Raw genomic sequence first — 19,851 nt, forward strand, 5'->3', positions numbered from 1 at the left:
GAGTCCTAGTAATGTCACGATCGCTTGCATGATGACATTTTGTATGAATTGGAAATTTCTCTTTAACTTATTAGGGAGTTCTAGAAAGGGGGATGGACTCAAACCTTTCAGAAGCTCACTTGGTGGACTTGTTATTACGAGAGGCACTATACGGACGGCAAGGAGCCCAGAACATGCCCTGGATATGCCAGTGTCGCCATTAGCTGCGCAGAGCTATAGTTTGTTCAAGTATATTTTCTAACATAAGAACATTTAAAACCCTTCCTTCTAATTAGGTACTGAAAGCCAGCAAGTTGGAGATCCTCCAGGTAACTGCTCTACCACATAAGAATTCACACTACCAAACAAGACAGATCCTGGATACTAGGAAGCTGTAAAAGGTCTGAAACATGAAGGAGTCTTCCTTCAGGTGCTATTGTGGTGCTGATGTAGACAGGAGACGAATTTCATTAAATATTTCCTGCTCTTTACAACACAGAAGAGTCTCTTCTATTTTATCAACAGAAGCTTTTTGGCTTGTTCTCCCCAAACCCCACTTTTTTTTGTCTTGTCCCAAGCACAGACTCTGGGAAGTTGTTCATGGCAAGTCCGAGTTCTCTCTGTGAGCTACAGCCCCAGCCAGGGGCAGATGTGGATTACTCTGTAAGGGCTCTTTAAACAAACAAAGTTTAATGCAATTGTTTCCTGAGAGACTGACTGCTTGCAAAAGCCAAGGAAAATCACAGATTAATCCAAAAGGTACAAAGCTAAGGTTGAGACTATGAAAGGGAGGGCGGGGTGAAGCGCTAGTGTGCAGGACGGGGATAATTACTCCTATTCTGAGGCGCTGCAAATCCCACCATCGACTTTCTGTCGCTGCAGGCAGCACAATGGCTCTTTTATCTGGTGAGGCAGCTTTGATAAAGGAAATTATTATTTATATCAAATCTAAACACCTACAATAAGGAGGGCTTCTCTTCCCTGCCCCCTTCTTTGACATGGTCATAGAAGAACAATGATCTTGCTAGTTCAAAATCTCAAGAAGACTGTTGTCCAGAACTGCCTTGCATCATTTCAATAGAGACAATAAAGTTGTCTTTGTGCAACCCGGTTTCTCTCCCTGGATGTCACCCTGCACCGTGACATTAGATACCTCTTCACTTCTCAGTGCTGGAACTAGGCCCATCTCACTCAGAAATTGCTCTCTGCTGAGGAAGTACTGCCACAGTGCAGGCAAGGGTTTCTCTAACATCTGGTGACCACCAAGTGAATGAGGGTTCCTGGTGTGGCACAGGGTTCCAACAATGCCTTCTCCAGAGTAGGGGCATGTGTTCATAGCCAGTGATAGCCATGAGGGCACCCGTATCAGGTCTTAGACAGCCAAAGGCAGAAAACAGGGGCTGCCTTTCTCATAGAGATGCTGACGGCAGTCAGTAGTGCTTGGCCCTCCTCCCTTACTGGGTCAGACTGAGGGAACAGTTCCCGTAGAGACCAGAGAGATGGAGTGAGTGACGTCCTAAACTGTCAACATGAGCAGGCTATGAGAACACCATAACCAGGCTCATGGGAAAATGGCAAAGGCTCATGCTGTCGCCCTCCCAGCCTAAGGGTGGATTTAGTGAGGCCTTAGTGAGGATGTTAATCAAGCCTTCCGCTGGTCAGAATGCGAATGTTGACACTGAGTGTAGCTATGAGCCCCTAGATACTGAATACTTAGCAGTATTCAGGCTAGATACTTATGGCCTGAATACTGCTCCCCTACAGACACTGCTTCTACTGAGATTAGCTAAACCTGCTTCCCTGATCCACATGTATACCATAAACCCTGACTTCTTGTTTACCTCCGTATACAGCCGAATGCAACAATCCTGCCTCTCTGCTCAACTGCATACAATAGACACTCAGAGCTTCTAGGTGGCTAGAGTTTCTCCATGGGAGAGCCCACGTCACTTGGTCTCAGCCTTCCCTGGGTCTGGGTGTCTTTTCTTTTTCACCCAGGCCTTGTCCTGGACCTGTGCGGAATGTCTCTCACCTGTTGTAAGAGAAAAATTTTAACACTCATTTGTTTATGAAAGACAAGGCAATGTGGATCCATTATAGATGCTACCCAGGAAGTGTAGACCACCAGGACAGTTTCCTGAAGTCCCCAGGCAGCAGATGGAAACATATCCACCAGAACACAGGCACCAAGGATACTTTTTAGTAAGGAAAACCCGGAAATACCCAAATGTATACATGGGGCCCCTCACTCGATACAGGTAAGGGATAAGATTATAAGAAGTAGGGAGAGTTTTGAGATAGTGAATAGGCCACCAAGAGAAGTACTCACTGCTTCTGAAGGGACTGAGCCTAACCGGTCAAGACTGGACTCAATGGTTTAACTTATCCTTGAGAATGGGATATAGTATTTTGTTCTTCTCTGACAGGTAGCTGTTCATCATCATCCTTGACCCTTCTCCCAGATTGGGCAAGCTACTTTACGTTTTACGTTTAAATGATTCTCTGTATGTACAGTCATTCCCACTTTATCAGTTCAGTCAACTGGGGACCAACCACAGTCTGAAGATATTTAAGTGGCAAATTCCAGAGACAGTTCACATTTTAAGTTACGTACCTGTCTTAGTTAGGACTTTACTGCTGTGAGCAGACACCATGACAAGGCAATTCTTATAAAGGGCAACATTTAACTGGGGCTAGCTCACACGTTCAGAGGTTCAGTCCAGCAGGAACATGCTCTCTCTCTCTCTCTCTCTTTCTCTCTCTCTCTCTCTCTCTCTCTCTCTCTCTCTCTCTCTCTCTCTCAGATTTATTTGTTTAATGTATGAGTCCACTGTAGCTGTCTTCAGACACTCCATTAGAGGGCATCAGATTCTATTACAGAAGGTTGTGAGCCACCATTGGTTGCTGGGATTTGAACTCAGGACCTCTGGAAGAGCAGCCAGAGCTCTTAACCACTGAGCCATCTCTCCAGCCCTAGGATGAGGGTCTTAAAGACCACACCCACAGTGACACACCTACACTCCAACAAGGCCACACCTACTCTAACAAGGGCAGGGCTACACCTTGTAATAGTGCCTCTCCCTGGATGGAGCATATACAAACCATCACAATACCGTTCTGAGTAAAACAATAAAATAGTCACTGTCGCATTGTGTCCAGCCCAGAACTGGAAGTAGCCCTTGTCTGTTGATCCACATGGTCCACTCTGCCAGACTATCCCTCATTTCATGCCTGCCTTGGCTACCAGGCTGATATCATTAGCTTTTGTGTATCTCTTGTTGTACCTGACTTACTAATTAAACCACCATAGAGTATCTGTGTTGGATCTGAGCTCTCACCCGTGGGGCTGACGCTATCTGCAGGTAGAACTGATGGGACGCTATCTGATGGGAGAACTGGTTACAATCAGAGGCCAGAACCTGGCTGGCAGTTGCTGGTCTGTTCTCTGTTTGGTTTTGGAAGTCAAAGCAACCACATATCTGAAAGCACAGAAGTCTTTTGTGTTGAGAATCTAGGAGAAACTTTTCCCCCCACATATCCTCGGAGTAGCAAAAGGATGTACACATAAAGCATGCACCAGTGACATTCAGTACCTTCCCAATGTGCACGACAGCCACCACCTATCCTAGGATACTTTGAAACTCCAGACCCATCACACAGTCATTTCCTCTTCTGGTCTCTCAGCAGCTGATAACCACAAACCTATTTTCTGTCTCTTTGGATTTGCCTTTTCTAGCCATTGCCTATAACTCCTTGGTTTTTAACCTCCCTAAAGCTTCAACCCTTTAATACAGTTCCTCACATGGTGAGCCCAACCATAAACTATTGTTGTTGTTATATCATGACTAATTTTACTGTTGTTATGAATTTTGATGTAAATGCCTGTTGTTTTCCACTGGTCTTAGGTGACCCTTGTGAAAGTGTCATTTGACCTTGAAGGGAGTCAGGACCCAGGGGCTGAGAAGCTCTGCCATAAGTAGAATCATATAGTACATGATCACCATATCTGTCATTTGTCAGCACAGTGTTTCCAAGGTTCATCCTTGCTGTAGCACACACTCAGGCTTTATCCTTTCATTGGTAATATCTTACTGTAATTGTATGGATCCAACATATTTGTTCATCCGTTCTCCAGCAAGCAGACATTCAGTTATCCACCCTTAGGTTATTGTGGACAGTGGTGTTTGAATATTAATGCATGGACACAGACTTCCAACTCTTTGAACTGTGTATACATGAATCACTGGGATGGTAGGGCCAAGCAGCCATTCCGTTCTTAACTTTCAAGGAACTGTTACACTGCTTTGCACAATGGCTGGGCCATATTTTGTTTCATTAGCAATGCTTACAGATGTTGGTTTCTCCATATGCTCACAAGCACAGTTTTTCTTCTTTTTTATCGTCATTAGTTCCACTAGGATCAGTGTGGTATCTTGCTTTGATAATGGTGACTAATGACTAGTGACAAAGAATGAAAATTCTTCCATGTGGTTGGGCCTTTCTTGCTAAGGGAGCTGTTCCAACCAACCCTTTGTTTTCCTTTTGTTCTTCAGTTGTCCAATGTTTATGTTTTTATATATGTATATGTCCAATGTATAGGTTTATTATATATGATTTGCAAATCTTTACTAAAAGTTCTGTGTGTGCGTGTGTGTGTGTGTGTGTGTGTGTGTGTGTGTGTGTGTGTGTTTAGGCCTGAAGTTGATGTTAGATGTCTTATTTTTTTAAGATTTTATTTATTTCATGTATATGAGCACACTGTAGCTATCTTCAGACACCAGAAGAGGGCGTCCCATTACAGATGGTTGTGAGCCACCATGTGGTTGCTGGGAATTGAACTCAGGACCTCTGGAAGAGCAGTCAGTACTCTTAACCCCTGAGCCATCTCTGCAGCCCTGGATGTCTTCTTTGATCACATTCTACCTTACACATTGAGATAGGGTCTCTCCTTAAACACATAGCTTGGAAATGCTGTGGCTTGTCTCCTAAATCCTGGGATTTCGGGTAGCCAGCGGACCTGCTGGGATTACAGTCGCCTGCAGCAGTGGGTTTTAAGGAGCTAAAGTCTGGTCTCCATGTTTGCATAACAACTGCTGTATCCACTGAGCCGTCTCCCCAGCCCCGGTTGCAATCATTTTTATATACTTGCTGGGTTTGCTTCTGTGCCTTGGATGCCTCCTAATCCCGTATTTCCAAAGAGAAATGATAAAACAGCCAGCATCCAACAGGGGTTAGACAAAACAGCGGAGCAAGATTTAGAGTTAAAGGGATAAAAATAATAATGAGGAGGAGGAGAAAAATTTTAAAAATGTAAATTAACATAATGGTTTACACTTTGAATTCATATTGGTTAACCCAAATACTTGAGCATAAAACAAATGTGAAATTTGCAGTACCCCTCCTGTTCACAGAAAAACGGAGGGAGACGTGAATGAAGGGGAAACTATTCATTAGCAGACTGCTGCTGGGTGTGTGGATGACAAGAAACGTCTGGTCTTGCAAAAACTCACAGAAAAGCATGGTGGAGCTTGCAGCTTTTCCGACTGCCAGCACCTGAAATATGATTACCTCTGTTTGATTCATATTGACTCCAGGCAGCAAAGTTATGAACAGCCATAATTGATTAATTAGCTTTCAGTACGGTGATCAAACCCAGGGCTTGCACTTACTATGCAAGTGAGCTCATGGAGCTACAGTCCTCTAGTCGTCTCTTTAAATATCTGATCTTCAACAGGTATTAGTGAAATGTCAGAAGTTTCCTTCCTTCCTTCCTTCCTTCCTTCCTTCCTTTCCTTCCCTCCCCCTTCTCTTCACCTCCCCCTCCCCTTCTTCACCTCCCCCTCCCCTTCTTCACCTCTCCCTCCCCTTCTTCTTCTTCTTCTTCTTCTTCTTCTTCTTCTTCTTCTTCTTCTTCTTCTTCTTCTTCTTCTTCTTCTTCTTCTTCTTCTTCTTCTTCTTCTTCTTCTCTCTGTCTCTCTCTTTTCCTTTCTTTCAAGTGTTAATTTTGCTTTATTAGTCATTCTGGAAGACTAGAGGATCCTCCAGTCCAAGGAAGTGTTATTTTAATCCTCTTCCTCATCATCACCAGCTCCAGCACCACCCCGGCCCTTTTTGACATTCTTCCTCTTCACACTACCTGGGTAGCCACCACCATTAAGACAATGGCGAAAGAAGTCAGTGTGCTTCCGGGAGTCCAGACCAACAAAGAAGAATGCGATGTCCACTACCTGCTTTCCGATCCTGATATGACAGTGGCAGAGGAGCACACAGGCATGGCGAATAGATTTGTCCAAGACCAGCTCGAAGACCTGGGTCTGCAGCTGCTTCTCCGAGAAATAAATCCTCAATCCGAAGGCCCAAGATGTAAACCAGCTTCGTCTTGGCTTCATCTTGCCTTCGCCCAGCAACCCAGTGTGAACAAGTTGCCTCAGCAGAAGGTTGTCTTCAAAAAGATACCGTGGGTCCTTTTCGTTCAGCAGCAGCAGCAGCTCCCAGAAGGCTTTGCGAATCTTGGTCAGGGTAAATTTGACCCTCCACACCTCACAGAACACTTCTGTTCCCGAACCCACGCTCTCAGAACAGCTTAAGTTCCTGGTTGAGGTATGAATTTTCAAAGGGTCTCCGTAAGTTTTGTAACCTTCTAGCGACCTGCATGTTGACTTTTCTAGGTTCACTGCGCCTACGAACTCACGCCAAAGGGTCAGAAGTTCCTTTTTTTTTAAGTCAACTATTTTATTCATATAAATGCACATGTACATACACATACTTAAAGGAAAAATATCCCGAGAATGTTCTATAGAACTCAGGTTTTTTTTTTTTTGTTGTTTGTTTTTTTTTAGAATTCAATTTTTATTCATAACAAATACATTTCTACAACAAAACAGGATTAAAATGAATAAAAATATTTAAAAATATTTTAAAGTAAAAATAGTAACAAGAACATATAAATATGAAACAACAAAAAGAAAACTTCAATTAAAATCATAACAAAAATATTTCTAAAAGCATATTCTTTTTTTTTCTTTCCTTTTTCTTCCATTGATTATTTTTTTTTCTTTTTTTTTTTTTTTATTAACTTGAGTATTTCTTATATACATTTCGAGTGTTATTCCCTTTCCCGGTTTCCGGGCAAACATCCCCCTCCCCTTCCTTATGGGTGTTCCCCTCCCAACCCTCCCACCATTGCCGCCCTCCCCCCATAGACTAGTTCACTGGGGGTTCAGTCTTAGCAGGACCCAGGGCTTCCCCTTCCACTGGTGCTCTTACTAGGATATTCATTGCTACCTATGGGGTCAGAGTCCAGGGTCAGTCCACGTATAGTCTTTAGGTAGTGGCTTATTCCCTGGAAGCTCTGGTTGCTTGGCATTGTTGTACTTTTGGGGTCTCGAGCCCCTTCAAGCTCTTCCAGTTCTTTCTCTGATTCCTTCAATAGGGGACCTATTCTCAGTTCAGTGGTTTGCTGCTGGCATTCGCCTCTGTATTTGCTGTATTCTGGCTGTGTCTCTCAGGAGCGATCTACATCCGGCTCCTGTCGGTCTGCACTTCTTTGCTTCATCCATCTAGTCCAATTGGGTGGCTGTATATGTATGGGCCAAATGTGGGGCAGGCTCTGAATGGGTGTTCCTTCAGTCTCTGTTTTAATCTTTGCGTCTCCCTTCCCTGCCAAGGGTATTCTTTTTCCTCATTTAAAGAAGGAGTGAAGCATTCACATTTTGATCATCCGTCTTGAGTTTCGTTTGTTCTAGGGATCTAGGGTAATTCAAGCATTTGGGCTAATAGCCACTTATCAATGAGTGCATACCATGTATGTCTTTCTGTGATTGGGTTAGCTCACTCAGGATGATATTTTCCAGTTCCAACTATTTGCCTACGAATTTCATAAACTCGTTGTTTTTGATAGCTGAGTAGTATTCCATTGTGTAGATGTACCACATTTTCTGTATCCATTCCTCTGTTGAAGGGCATCTGGGTTCTTTCCATTTTCTGGCTATTATAAATAAGGCTGCGATGAACATAGTGGAGCACGTGTCTCTTTTATATGTTGAGGCATCTTTTGGGTATATGCCCAAGAGAGGTATAGCTGGATCCTCAGGCAGTTCAATGTCCAATTTTCTGAGGAACCTCCAGACTGATTTCCAGAATGGTTTTACCAGTCTGCAATCCCACCAACAATGGAGGAGTGTTCCTCTTTCTCCACAACCTCGCCAGCATCTGCTGTCACCTGAGTTTTTGATCTTAGCCAATCGCACTGGTGTGAGGTGAAATCTCAGGGTTGTTTTGATTTGCATTTCCCTTATGACTAAAGATGTTGAACATTTCTTTAGGTGTTTCTCAGCCATTCGGTATTCCTCAGCTGTGAATTCTTTGTTTAGCTCTGAACCCCATTTTTTAATAGGGTTATTTGTTTCCCTGCGGTCTAACTTCTTGAGTTCTTTGTATATTTTGGATATAAGGCCTCTATCTGTTGTAGGGTTGGTAAAGATCTTTTCCCAATCTGTTGGTTGCCGTTTTGTCCTAACCACAGTGTCCTTTGCCTTACAGAAGCTTTGCAGTTTTATGAGATCCCATTTGTCAATTCTTGATCTTAGAGCATAAGCCATTGGTGTTTTGTTCAGGAAATTTTTTCCAGTGCCCATGTGTTCCAGATGCTTCCCTAGTTTTTCTTCTATTAGTTTGAGTGTGTCTGGTTTGATGTGGAGGTCCTTGATCCACTTCGACTTAAGCTTTGTACAGGGTGATAAGCATGGATCGATCTGCATTCTTCTACATGTTGCCCTCCAGTTGAACCAGCACCATTTGCTGAAAATGCTATCTTTTTTCCATTGGATGGTTTTGGCTCCTTTGTCAAAAATCAAGTGACCATAGGTGTGTGGGTTCATTTCTGGGTCTTCAATTCTATTCCATTGGTCTATCTGTCTGTCTCTGTACCAATACCATGCAGTTTTTATCACTATTGCTCTGTAATACTGCTTGAGTTCAGGGATAGTGATTCCCCCTGAAGTCCTTTTATTGTTGAGGATAGCTTTAGCTATCCTGGGTTTTTTGTTATTCCAGATGAATTTGCAAATTGTTCTGTCTAACTCTTTGAAGAATTGGATTGGTATTTTGATGGGGATTGCATTGAATCTGTAGATTGCTTTTGGTAAAATGGCCATTTTTACTATATTAATCCTGCCAATCCATGAGCATGGGAGATCTTTCCATCTTCTGAGGTCTTCTTCAATTTCTTTCTTCAGTGTCTTGAAGTTCTTATTGTACAGATCTTTTACTTGCTTGGTTAAAGTCACACCGAGGTACTTTATATTATTTGGGTCTATTATGAAGGGTGTCGTTTCCCTAATTTCTTTCTCGGCTTGTTTCTCTTTTGTATAGAGGAAGGCAACTGATTTATTTGAGTTAATTTTATACCCAGCCACTTTGCTGAAGTTGTTTATCAGCTTTAGAACTCAGGTTTTTAAAGAGAGGGATTATACTTTTTGTATGGTTTTAAACAGGTCGTGGTCAGTCTGCCCAACGTTTAGCTTTGATTATTATAAATTATTATCGCTACAAACTTTTATGTTGTGATAGCTAGTTTTGGTTTCTCAGAACAGTAGAGTAGTTTAGGCAGCCTGTTAACAATAGTGATGGAATTTCTTTTTGTTGCCTCTGGAAAGAGAAGGCCATCTTAAGCTCCCTTTTGTAGCACCCACCATAGAAAAGTAATTGGTAAGTTATTTTATACAATTTCAATACAGCATAGTAGGTGCACAGTAAAAGTAAAAACAAATCAGAGGACGTGATAGAATAATGTGTGGGACCTTTGAACAATGAAGACAATTATCACATCAAGTCATAGTGAAACAGCTCTCTTTAACTTTTCATAAACACCTCTGGGGATATGGTACAATAGCAGAACATCTACCTAGAATAGACAAGGCTTTGGGTCCAGTCCCCAACATAATAAAGGATGCCCAATGATTGAGAAAAGAGAATAAAACTCCTCAAGGCCACAGGCTTCTAAATTTACCCATTATAGACCGATGTTGAGTACTTGGGAAAGAAGCGGAAACATTGACCTTAAACCATGGTACGACCAAACCATCTGACCAATTCAGTATGAAAAGTTCAACAATTTCTTTATGAACTCTGGATAAACCACGGATGTTTTGCAGACCCACATAAATGGGAGAAGAAAGGAGGTATAATGCAAGTGCCGTCTGCACTCAGTACGAATATCTTGCATCAAATACAACACCTAAGGAAAATACTTAGAGTTGTAACTCGCTTGCAGAAGGCTGGAGTAAGTTTCCCAGCAGTCAAAGGGACAGCTCACAGTTGCCTGTAATTTCAGCTCCAGTGGATCTAATGCCCTCTTCTGGCCTCTGAAACTCACACAGGTCACATACTCGCTCACAGACACACTACACCTAATTAAAAACAAAATAAATTTTAGAAAAGTATTAAATACCAGAATACCAGGGGGGTTGATCAATTTATCCTGGCACTGGAAATGGTGACTGTGGTGACTGTGGTTTGGTAAATGGGCTTTGGGGTCAAACAACAAGTGAGTGGTTCCAGGCAAATTGACACCCTCTGTCCATGTGGGCTGAGAAATTTGTCCTCACCAATAAAATGAGCAAAGTAATGTTGTCCTTATAGGGTGGCTGTGAAGATGTGCTGCAGAGATGCTCAGTATAGAGTATCTGCCATCGCAGCCACATGGCTGCCTGGAATATGTAAGTGCTAGAAAATGGTAGCTAACCATAATCACAAGAGAGCGATTCCATCCGTCAAAACTTGGCTTCTCCACTTGGCTTCTCAGGGCCTAAGTCTAAGTTCTAGTCCTCTGATATTTTTCTGACCTTTCTTTTTTCACACCCCGTGTGTTTTAACTGACTCTGGAAAGAGTCAGGGAGCTGGATCAAGTCAGTAAACTGTGGGTTGGTTACACAAACATGAGGACCTGAGTTCGAATCCCCAGCACCCACAGCAAAGCTAAGTGTGGTAGCTTTGGCCTGTATCCCATCATGGGGTGGGATGGGGGCACCCAGGCAAACCTCTGGAGCTTATATGCCTGTCAGTCTAGTTCACTTGGTGAACTCCAGGTTCTGTGAGATACCATGTCTCAAAATGGAGAGTAGTTGAGAAAGAGGCCTCACATCAGTCAACCTCTGGCCACCATGCCCATGCTCATATATGTGGACATACATATAAACACATACGTGCCCACCGCTCACACACAAATTGGCCTTGCACAATGCTGCTTGTACATCATCGTACTTGTATGATTTGTACTTGCTTGATTATGTTTCAGCCCAACTCCTCTGTTAATCCAGAGACTGTTGAGTCTGCTTGAGTTCGTGGCCAACCCATCTGATCTCTGATGGCTAAGCAGGGTTGGGCCTAGTTAGTTCGTGGGTTAGAGACCACCCTGCTTGAGGGAAAGGATGGCCAAGGTGTCAAGGTGAATCCCCAGTTCTCAATGTGGAATGTGTTTATGAGACGCATGCCTCTTCAATGCTGAAGTTTTGTTCATTTCTTAGCTTAGAGGAGGTCGGTGTTCGGTGCATTTAAAAATATGTCATTTCAGGACTGGAGTGGAGCTCAGTGGTAGAGCACTTGCTTCTCAGGCACAAGCCCTGGGGCTCCGTGCAAGTGCAGCTTAAATGACAAGAATAAGGTGTTTTGTGGGCACAGGGACAGACGGTAGAGTTTTCTCTGTGAACATTTTCTGGGGGTGAGTGGAAGGCTAATTCTCAATGTTTTAGGTAAGGGTTGCATTAAGAGCAACCTGTAGTGGTTTAACCCAAAATGTCTTTGCTGTGGATAAAATTGCTTTGTGTTGTGTAGCTGTGGGTCGTCAGAGCTGGTTCTCCATTAGAGAACCAGAGCCGGGGAACATGTGATGTTCAGGATCCTCCTTGTGTGGCTGAGTTTAGGATTCACTTGGAATCGCTCCAGCCGAGAAAGACGCAGTAGGTCCTTTAAAAATACTCATGGTTACTTTAATAGCACCAGCACCTGCTCAGCTGCGTTGAGTGAAGCTATTCGTTTCTTAGATTCTCTGGCGTCTGGACCCTTGCCTTCTTCCTGACTGCAGCTGTCTAAGCTAAGGAGGTCAAATGTCACACGGAGGCACCTTTCTGCCGGACGGGACGGCGACAATCACCAAACCCAACTATGGGGGGGGCAATAAAGTGATATAGATAATTTAGACCGTGACCCTATCTATGTCCTTGCTGACCTCTTTATTGTGCAGTGAAGAGGCACCCGGAGGCCAGGCACCACGTCTCAAGTAGGGTTTGTGTTCTTCCTGGGCCTGGAGGCTGGAAGCTGAGCAAGACAAGTTTGAGTGATGACTCCGTCTTCTGGAACGTGGAAAGTGATTAAGAATTATCCTTCGGAGGGTAACTCAGAATGTTGGGTGTCGAAGATCTGTACTAAACGTTCGCTTCTACTGTTCTTGCTTTAACTGACTTCCAAGGCGTGGCTGACTTAAAACGTGTTTTCCCACAAGTCTGTTCTGTTCACTCGCACCGCTGCCTGGCCACCACCACACCTTTGGTGAAAGAAAGTGAAGGGCTACGGGTGTCCCCTGGCGTCCCAAGGCGGAGGGAAGCCCGCTCAGCACGCATGCGCACAGGGAAGCCTCCTCTTTAAGACGGGAGCACGGCTCGCAGCCGGGGAGTCGGAGCTGACTCGCAGCCCTGCTAGGCGAGCGTGGGGTGTCCGCGCGCTCCTCTGCTCCCGTAGCCCGAGGGACTGAAACTTCCGTGGGCGGCTCCCACCGCGTGGGCGCGCCAGCGACAGAGAGAGGGAGACCGGACGCGGGCAGCAGCAGGAGCCGGGGTGGGCAGCCCCTGGCCCCGCGCCCAGCAGCAGCAGCGCGGCCGCCGCCAGCCGGGCGGGCTCTGGGACTGCAGGGGAGGTGCGGACACTCGCAGCGTCCGAAGCGGTGGCCGGAGCCATGAGGACCGAGCACGGGGCGGCGGAGGCAGAGCGCAGCCGGTCGCTGCTGCACTTGCTGCCGGGAGCACTGCGCGCACTGCCCGCCTCCTTCGCTGCTTCTCTCCCGGGGAGTGACTAGAGGCGGAAAGCATCCAGCAGCTCCGGACCCTGATGCAGAAACGCTCCAGCCGCAGCCTAGCTCCTGGTCGGCAGCGGGGCGTCCCCTCCGGGATGCACAAGGAAGGGCGGATTGCAAACCAGGCTTCCAGGAATGTTTCTTCTGCTATACTCCTGTGAAGGCCGAACCTAGCAGGGACCGGGTCACTCACAAGGAGGGATGACTTAGACCCTGGCTCTGCAGCTTCGGCTTCGCCTCACAGGGGGAGTGTTCCTCACGGAAAGCCCCTGGGATCGCTGAGCCATAACTTCTTGGGGGAGATCCGTGTCCTCTAGAGACATCACCAGTGCCCAGAGCAGTGCCATGTGGGGCGGACGCTGCTCACCTTCCACCTCTTCCAGGCACCGCGCGTCGCTGCTGCAGCTGCTGCTGGCCGCGCTGCTGGCGGCGGGGGCGCGGGCCAGCGGCGAGTACTGCCACGGCTGGCTGGACGCGCAGGGCGTCTGGCGCATCGGCTTCCAGTGCCCCGAGCGCTTCGACGGCGGCGACGCCACCATCTGCTGCGGCAGCTGCGCGCTGCGCTACTGTTGCTCCAGCGCCGAGGCGCGCCTGGACCAGGGCGGCTGTGACAACGACCGCCAGCAGGGCGTAGGGGAGCCTGGCAGGACGGACCGAGAAGGCCCAGACAGCTCCGCAGGTAGGGGAGCAACAGCCAGGTGCAAATGGGGAGGGCGGTTGCTTTGCCTGAGCAACAGAGACCTGGAAGCCTGGAGGTTTTAGGAAAGAGCCTGTGAGCAGAAGACTGAGTTTTTTTGGGGTTTGGGTTTGGGTTTTTGTTGTTGTTGTTTTGTTTTGTTTTGTTTTGTTTTGTTTTTGTTTTTGTTTTCCCCTACTCAGTAACTTTATGTGAAGTGAGGCCAAAAACTCACGTTGCTTCTGTTCATGGTTCTCGGCTTCCTTTCCCCATGCCCCCTGTCTCCATTGGGCTTAATTTCTCGGGAATAGTCAAGAAAGTAGCAAGGGTACACCCCTCTGGAGAAGGTCTGTCCAGGATTTTCCTCCAAGGGTCCTCAGAAGGAAGGCAGTTCTGGGGAGCAACGGACAGCTTCTGTGGATGCTACACCTTTCTTTTCACATCCCAGGAGTCCCGTCCCACCCAGAGGAGCCAGTGCACAGCCCTCTAGGCCACCTAGGCCTCTAGGAATCTGGATTGGTCTCCTTGGGCAGACTTGATAGACGTGCGGTTGGAACACAGCCCAACTTTGCTCATTGAGGCTTTGACTATTTCTTAATAGACAAAGCCAGATTTTGAAAATAAGCCTGTCAGATAATTTAGTAGATGGCATTTCCTTAAGGAGACGCTGCCAAATTGAGTGTGTGTGTGTGTGTGTGTGTGTGTGTGTGTGTGTGCGCGCGCGCGCTACATGCACATAGGGTTGGACTTGCCTGAGCTTTTGGTACAGGTGGTTTCTGCTTTAGAGAGCAGGCTCCGGCCGGCAGCTCTTTTTCAGTACAGTTAAGGGTTTTGTAAGTTTGCTACTCCTGCTGGTACACTGACTTGAGTCTGAAGGGAGGAGAGCTGAGGGTCATTCTGGAGAAGGTACCATCCGAACTCAGCTTTGCAGAGTGTGTGGTCTGGGAACAAAGCCTAGAGAAATCAGCCAAGTGACTACAATACGGTGTCTGTGAAATTGGGCTTGTTAATGACCTCTAAAAAGTCGGGGTGGCATTGGCTGAAGCCAAGTGGAGGCAGCGGCCTTCTCATACTGTAGCTGTTGGGCATAGGCGCCCTTCACTCCACTCCTAAATCTTCCCTTTAAGTCTCCTGGTTCTCTCACAATCCTTCTGCAATGAAGGACGAATTGCCCAATTAAGCCTGCGGGGGCTTCTGGTAGCGCTGCATTCTTTACCCCCGTGTAGCTATTTACACTTCCAATTAAGAAATCCTGGAAAGAGAACAGTTATTTCTCCCCCAAACTCATTATGTGGGCTGAGACTGATTTAGGCAAGTTTTTTTTTTCTATCCTATTGGAGGTAAAACATCTCTGTGGCTTGTTTGTTTGTTTGTTTGTTTGTTTGCCTCTTACAACATGAGGGGGCCGGCCTCTTCATTTAGGGAGTGAAATATTTATACTGTGTGTAGGAAAAGGCTTGACTTTCGCTGCTCTGGTCTAGACCTGGCCTGCAGTGCTGGTGTAATGAGACCAGCGGTACAGCTGTGGGAGCCAGCTGGGCTGCAGATGGCAGACAGCAAGCCCTCTGGTCTGCGGAGGGGACCCCAAGAGGGAGGGGACCCCGAGAGGAGAAGTGGCTCTGCTCAGCAGTGTCCACTGCCTGGTTGTTCAGCCTTTATTTCTCTGTGATTCTGTGTGGTATGTGAGTGGGAGCCCTGACTCCCACAGTATAGTGTGCAAAGGCTGCTCGCAGAGCTGACCTCTGAGGTCTGGGCTCTGTGCTGCCCCATCGGAAATGCTGGCAGCAGTGCCTCACCAAGGCCGTCGAGACCCATGAATCCCTGTTCAGATGGAGTCCTTAGGGAGGGCTGGGCTTGGCTCAGTGGTGAACTGGTTCCTTAGCATCTGGGAGGACTTCATCCAATCCAGTTCCCCACACCTCACACCCACTCCCACCCATGCCAAAAAAGGAACCGAGTCCGGAATGCACCAGAAAACGCAACAGTTTCTTGCGTAGACTTCCACAGAAGCGTCCCGAGCTCTGTGCAGGCTCCTCCTGCCTGCTTGTGTCCTGAACCAGCTGAGGGACTGACTGCTGGCATGATTTGCTAGCCCTGTGTTCTTGCCATTCCCATGGCTCCCGCAATTTAAAAAAAATTGTTACTTATTTTAAACAGATGATATATAATTATATATAATATGTAAAGTCTCACTTTATAACCTAGGCTGGCCCAGTAACTCACTGTGTAGTCTAGGTTGGCCTTGAACTCAAAGATAATTTTGTCCTTTCGGCCTCCCATAGGTTAAAGCTGTGAACCACCATGCCAGGTTCCTGAAAGGTTTTTTTTTTTTTTTTAAAGAAAATCATTTCAAAGCAAAGTTCATTACTCTGCTGGTTTTACCAACAACCCTTTTATTGTTATTTTATGGGTTTATTTTTCTTTTTCGGAATAATTTAATACCCACTGGCTCCTTCCACCCTCTTCTTCCCCCTTTCCCCCTCAGTCTCTGGTAACTACTTTGGTATTATCCACTTTTATTAAGCAGGGTTTTTTAGATTTGTCACTTTTTTAGCAATATATCTATATCTATATCTACATATATCTATATATATTTTAACTTTTATCCATTCTGGTGTGGGGGCACCTGTGTGTGCGTGTGCCGTGGCTTGCATGGAGGTCAGGAGAAGACTTGGAGATGCTCTCTCTGTCCACCATCTAGGTTCTGAAGATTGAGCTCAGTTCATTATGCTTGATGGCAAGAACCTCTTTCTGCTGAGCCTTGTCCGTGGCCCAGCGTTCCTTTGTCTTTTGATTGTTTTCTCCCTTCCACATCTTCATTCTTGGAAATGACGATGGCTCAGAATCTTAACCTATTTGTTTTTTATTGTTCTGCCTGTAAGAAAAGAAACCCGTTATGGCAGTAATGGCAAAAAGAAGCCAAGGAGTGTGCAGAACTTCTTAGGAAAGTGTCAGCTCATTTCCATGTAGATTTGGTGGACGCTCTGCTGGGGAAGACTAGCATTTCTTTAGGCTGCTCGGCCACTGTAGGGTCACCTATATCAAACCTGTTCTTTGACAACCTGGCCGGAGCATCTGGTATTGTATTAGGGGAATCTAAGTGGGATTATGAAGTTCAGCTTCCAGGGGCCTTGCCGTGCCTGTGAACCCTGGCAGCGCTCCAAAGCACTGGGCCACCGATGATGCAGCTTGCATACCTCTGACCTGTGACAGAGCTGGCCCAGCCTTCGTTCGGGCTTTGCTTCTGGGAGTCACTGTTGTCCGTCTGTCCCCAGCCCTTGCTGGCCGCCATGTTCGGTGATTCTGTTGTGAAGCATAACGCTGTGTCTCTGTCTTTTTCCAGTCCCCATCTACGTGCCGTTTCTCATCGTTGGCTCCGTGTTCGTTGCCTTCATCATCCTCGGGTCCCTCGTAGCAGCGTGCTGTTGCCGATGTCTACGGCCAAAGCAGGATCCCCAGCAGAGCAGAGCCCCAGGGGGCAACCGCCTGATGGAGACCATTCCCATGATTCCCAGTGCCAGCACGTCACGGGGCTCATCTTCTCGCCAGTCCAGCACGGCTGCCAGTTCCAGCTCCAGTGCGAACTCCGGGGCCCGGGCTCCACCGACGAGGTCACAGACCAATTGCTGCTTGCCCGAGGGAACCATGAACAATGTGTACGTCAACATGCCCACAAATTTCTCTGTACTCAACTGTCAGCAGGCCACCCAGATCGTACCCCATCAAGGGCAGTACTTGCATACTCCCTACGTGGGCTATGCGGTACAACATGACTCTGTACCCATGACGCCGGTGCCTCCGTTCATGGATGGCCTGCAGCCTGGCTACAGACCAGTGCAGCCCTCCTTTGCTCACACTAACAGTGAGCAGAAGATGTTCCCTGCAGTGACCGTATAGCCTGCAGCTCACAGATTAGACTCCTCTATGAGACTGAGCAACACAGGGCCCGATTCTTGCTCCAGAAGTCGGCTCAAGTTCGTGGTGTTCCGGTCACTGCTCTTCCGGATGACTTCATTCACCCCCTTACCTATAAGGGGACATCTCCAGAGCAGCGCGTCTGTGCGTGTGTCCAGATTCAAAGTGGAAAAGCACGGCCCCTGGTTGCCACCTGTGTCCTCAAGCATGTGACGAATGCTTGAGCCCCTAAGTGCCCTTGAGGTGTGGCTGCCAGAGTCAGGGCTTCAATGGTGCTGTTACTCATTGCTTCAGCGGCACTGGAGAATGCCTGTTACCTCCCCGCTTACCTGGGCTGTTTTAAAAATCAGTGTTCAAGGCTGAAAGGAGATGTAAATTATAGAATTATTATGAAAAGAAACAAGCTTGAACTCCGACACTAGTCATCGGCCTCAGCCGCCAGAGGCATGTCTTAGCTTCATTGTAAAAGATATAGTCTGTCTATTTTTATGCTTTGGGGGAGGGGAGGCTATTATGTGCTTTTTTTTTTTGTTTTTTTGATAACCGTGTGTAGAGATCTTATTAAGTGATTTTCTACATTAAAAAGATTGGAAGAAAATGAACATTTCTGATGAAGACATTCAAAGTTCCGAGGGTGGGTGGCAGGGAATCCATTCATTTCCTTTTCGATGGCGCCTTTTTTTTTTTTTTGTTCTTTTTTTTTTTCTGGAGCTGGGGACCGAACCCAGGGCCTTGCGCTTCCTAGGCAAGCGCTCTACCACTGAGCTAAATCCCCAGCCCCTCGATGGTGCCTTTTTATTTCCTGGCTCCACAGTGGTATCTAAGAGTGTATGGGTTTTTTGTTGTTGTTTTTGTTTTTTGGTTTGTTTTTTTTTTTTTTTTCAATTAAAAACATGAGCTGTCCTCTGCTGCTCTCCAAGTTACTTTGCCACGTGGTATGGCCTGGTGGCTCATTTTGTTCTGCCCGGTTTCGGGATCTAAATAGTCCCAAGGGCGGGAAATTACCGACGGGCAGATGAAGATCGGTAAAAACCAACAGTGATGAGGAGGTGCTTGTATAGGTCGTCAGCCATCATGGGGATAGGGGATGGCACTTAGACCTCAGACATGAACCACTTACTTACAGGAAAGTTTAAATACACTGTAAGTAAATTCTCAACTGCTAGCAAAGCCAAATTTTGTTAAATAACTGTGAAGTTTGGTGTTTTACGCCACCCACAGCATCTCCGTCTTGCCTTCTGTCCTCTGTCATCTCATGATGACAGTGATAGTGTCCCATTATTGCTGGCCTTTGGTATCAACAGACAAGAATCAAAGATTTTAATAACCAAAGCAGGAGAAAATCATTTTAAATTTTTAATAAATATTTTATGGTGTGAATTGTTCGGGGAATGTTTACTGTGTAATTAGTCATTATTAACAGAACACAGTTACGCAGAATCATAGCTACTGTTTCTGGGGCCATGAGCCTTACTTACACATTACCTGGTGTCAGGGGAGGTTGGGTATATCTGTGGCAAACCTTGACACTCAAAAGCAGGTTTCTTTCTTTTGGGGATCTCCTGTCCTCATGGTAGTGCTTACAGCTGATCAACTGTCTTAAAACAACCACAGTTGGCACTTCACAAACACTTGAGCAAGGGTGGGTCCAGCAAGGCTGTGTGTACATGTGTGTGCGTGTACATGTGTGCATGTATGTGTGTGCATGTATGTGTGTGAGTGTGTGTGTAGGTAAGTGTGTGTAGGTAAGTGTGTGTGTAGGTAAGTGTGTATATGTGTGTGCGTGTACATGTGTGCATGTATGTGTGCATGTATGTGTGTGAGTGTGTGTGTATAGGTAAGTGTGTGTATATGTGTGTGCGTGTACATGTGTGCATGTATGTGTGTGGGTGTGTGTAGGTGTGTACATGTGTGTGCGTGTACATGTGTGCATGTATGTGTGCATGTATGTGTGTGTATAGGTAAGTGTGTGTGTATAGGTAAGTGTGTGTATATGTGTGTGCGTGTACATGTGTGCATGTATGTGTGTGAGTGTGTGTGTGTGTGTGTGTGTGTGTGTGTGTAGGTAAGTGTGTTCTGTGGCACATCTGTGGGGAGCAGAGTACAACTATGGAAGTCTGTTCTTTCTTTCTACCATGTGAGTCCCGAGAATCAAACTCAAGTCATCGTCAGGATGGGCAGCAAGCACCTTTACCCACTGAGCCATCTTGCCAGC

General features: G+C 46.3%; 1 protein-coding gene and 1 pseudogene across 1 annotated transcript; one reads left to right on the plus strand and one right to left on the minus strand.

Annotated features, from left to right (window-relative positions):
• Positions 1–6,041: 6,041 nt before the first annotated feature.
• Positions 6,042–6,719, minus strand: Rps9-ps9 (ribosomal protein S9, pseudogene 9; annotated as a pseudogene).
• A 6,671-nt stretch (positions 6,720–13,390) lies between these two features.
• Shisa2 (shisa family member 2) lies at positions 13,391–17,689 on the plus strand. Its single transcript, NM_001191936.1, has 2 exons — positions 13,391–13,724; positions 17,065–17,689. The coding sequence occupies exons 1-2, from the start codon at positions 13,391–13,393 to the stop codon at positions 17,616–17,618; spliced, it is 888 nt and encodes a 295-aa protein (NP_001178865.1). The 3' UTR covers positions 17,619–17,689.
• The last annotated feature ends 2,162 nt before the right edge of the window (positions 17,690–19,851 follow it).

The sequence above is a fragment of the Rattus norvegicus genome, chromosome 15 (genome assembly GCF_036323735.1).
Source record: "Rattus norvegicus strain BN/NHsdMcwi chromosome 15, GRCr8, whole genome shotgun sequence".
In the NCBI taxonomy this organism is placed as follows: domain Eukaryota; kingdom Metazoa; phylum Chordata; class Mammalia; order Rodentia; family Muridae; genus Rattus; species Rattus norvegicus.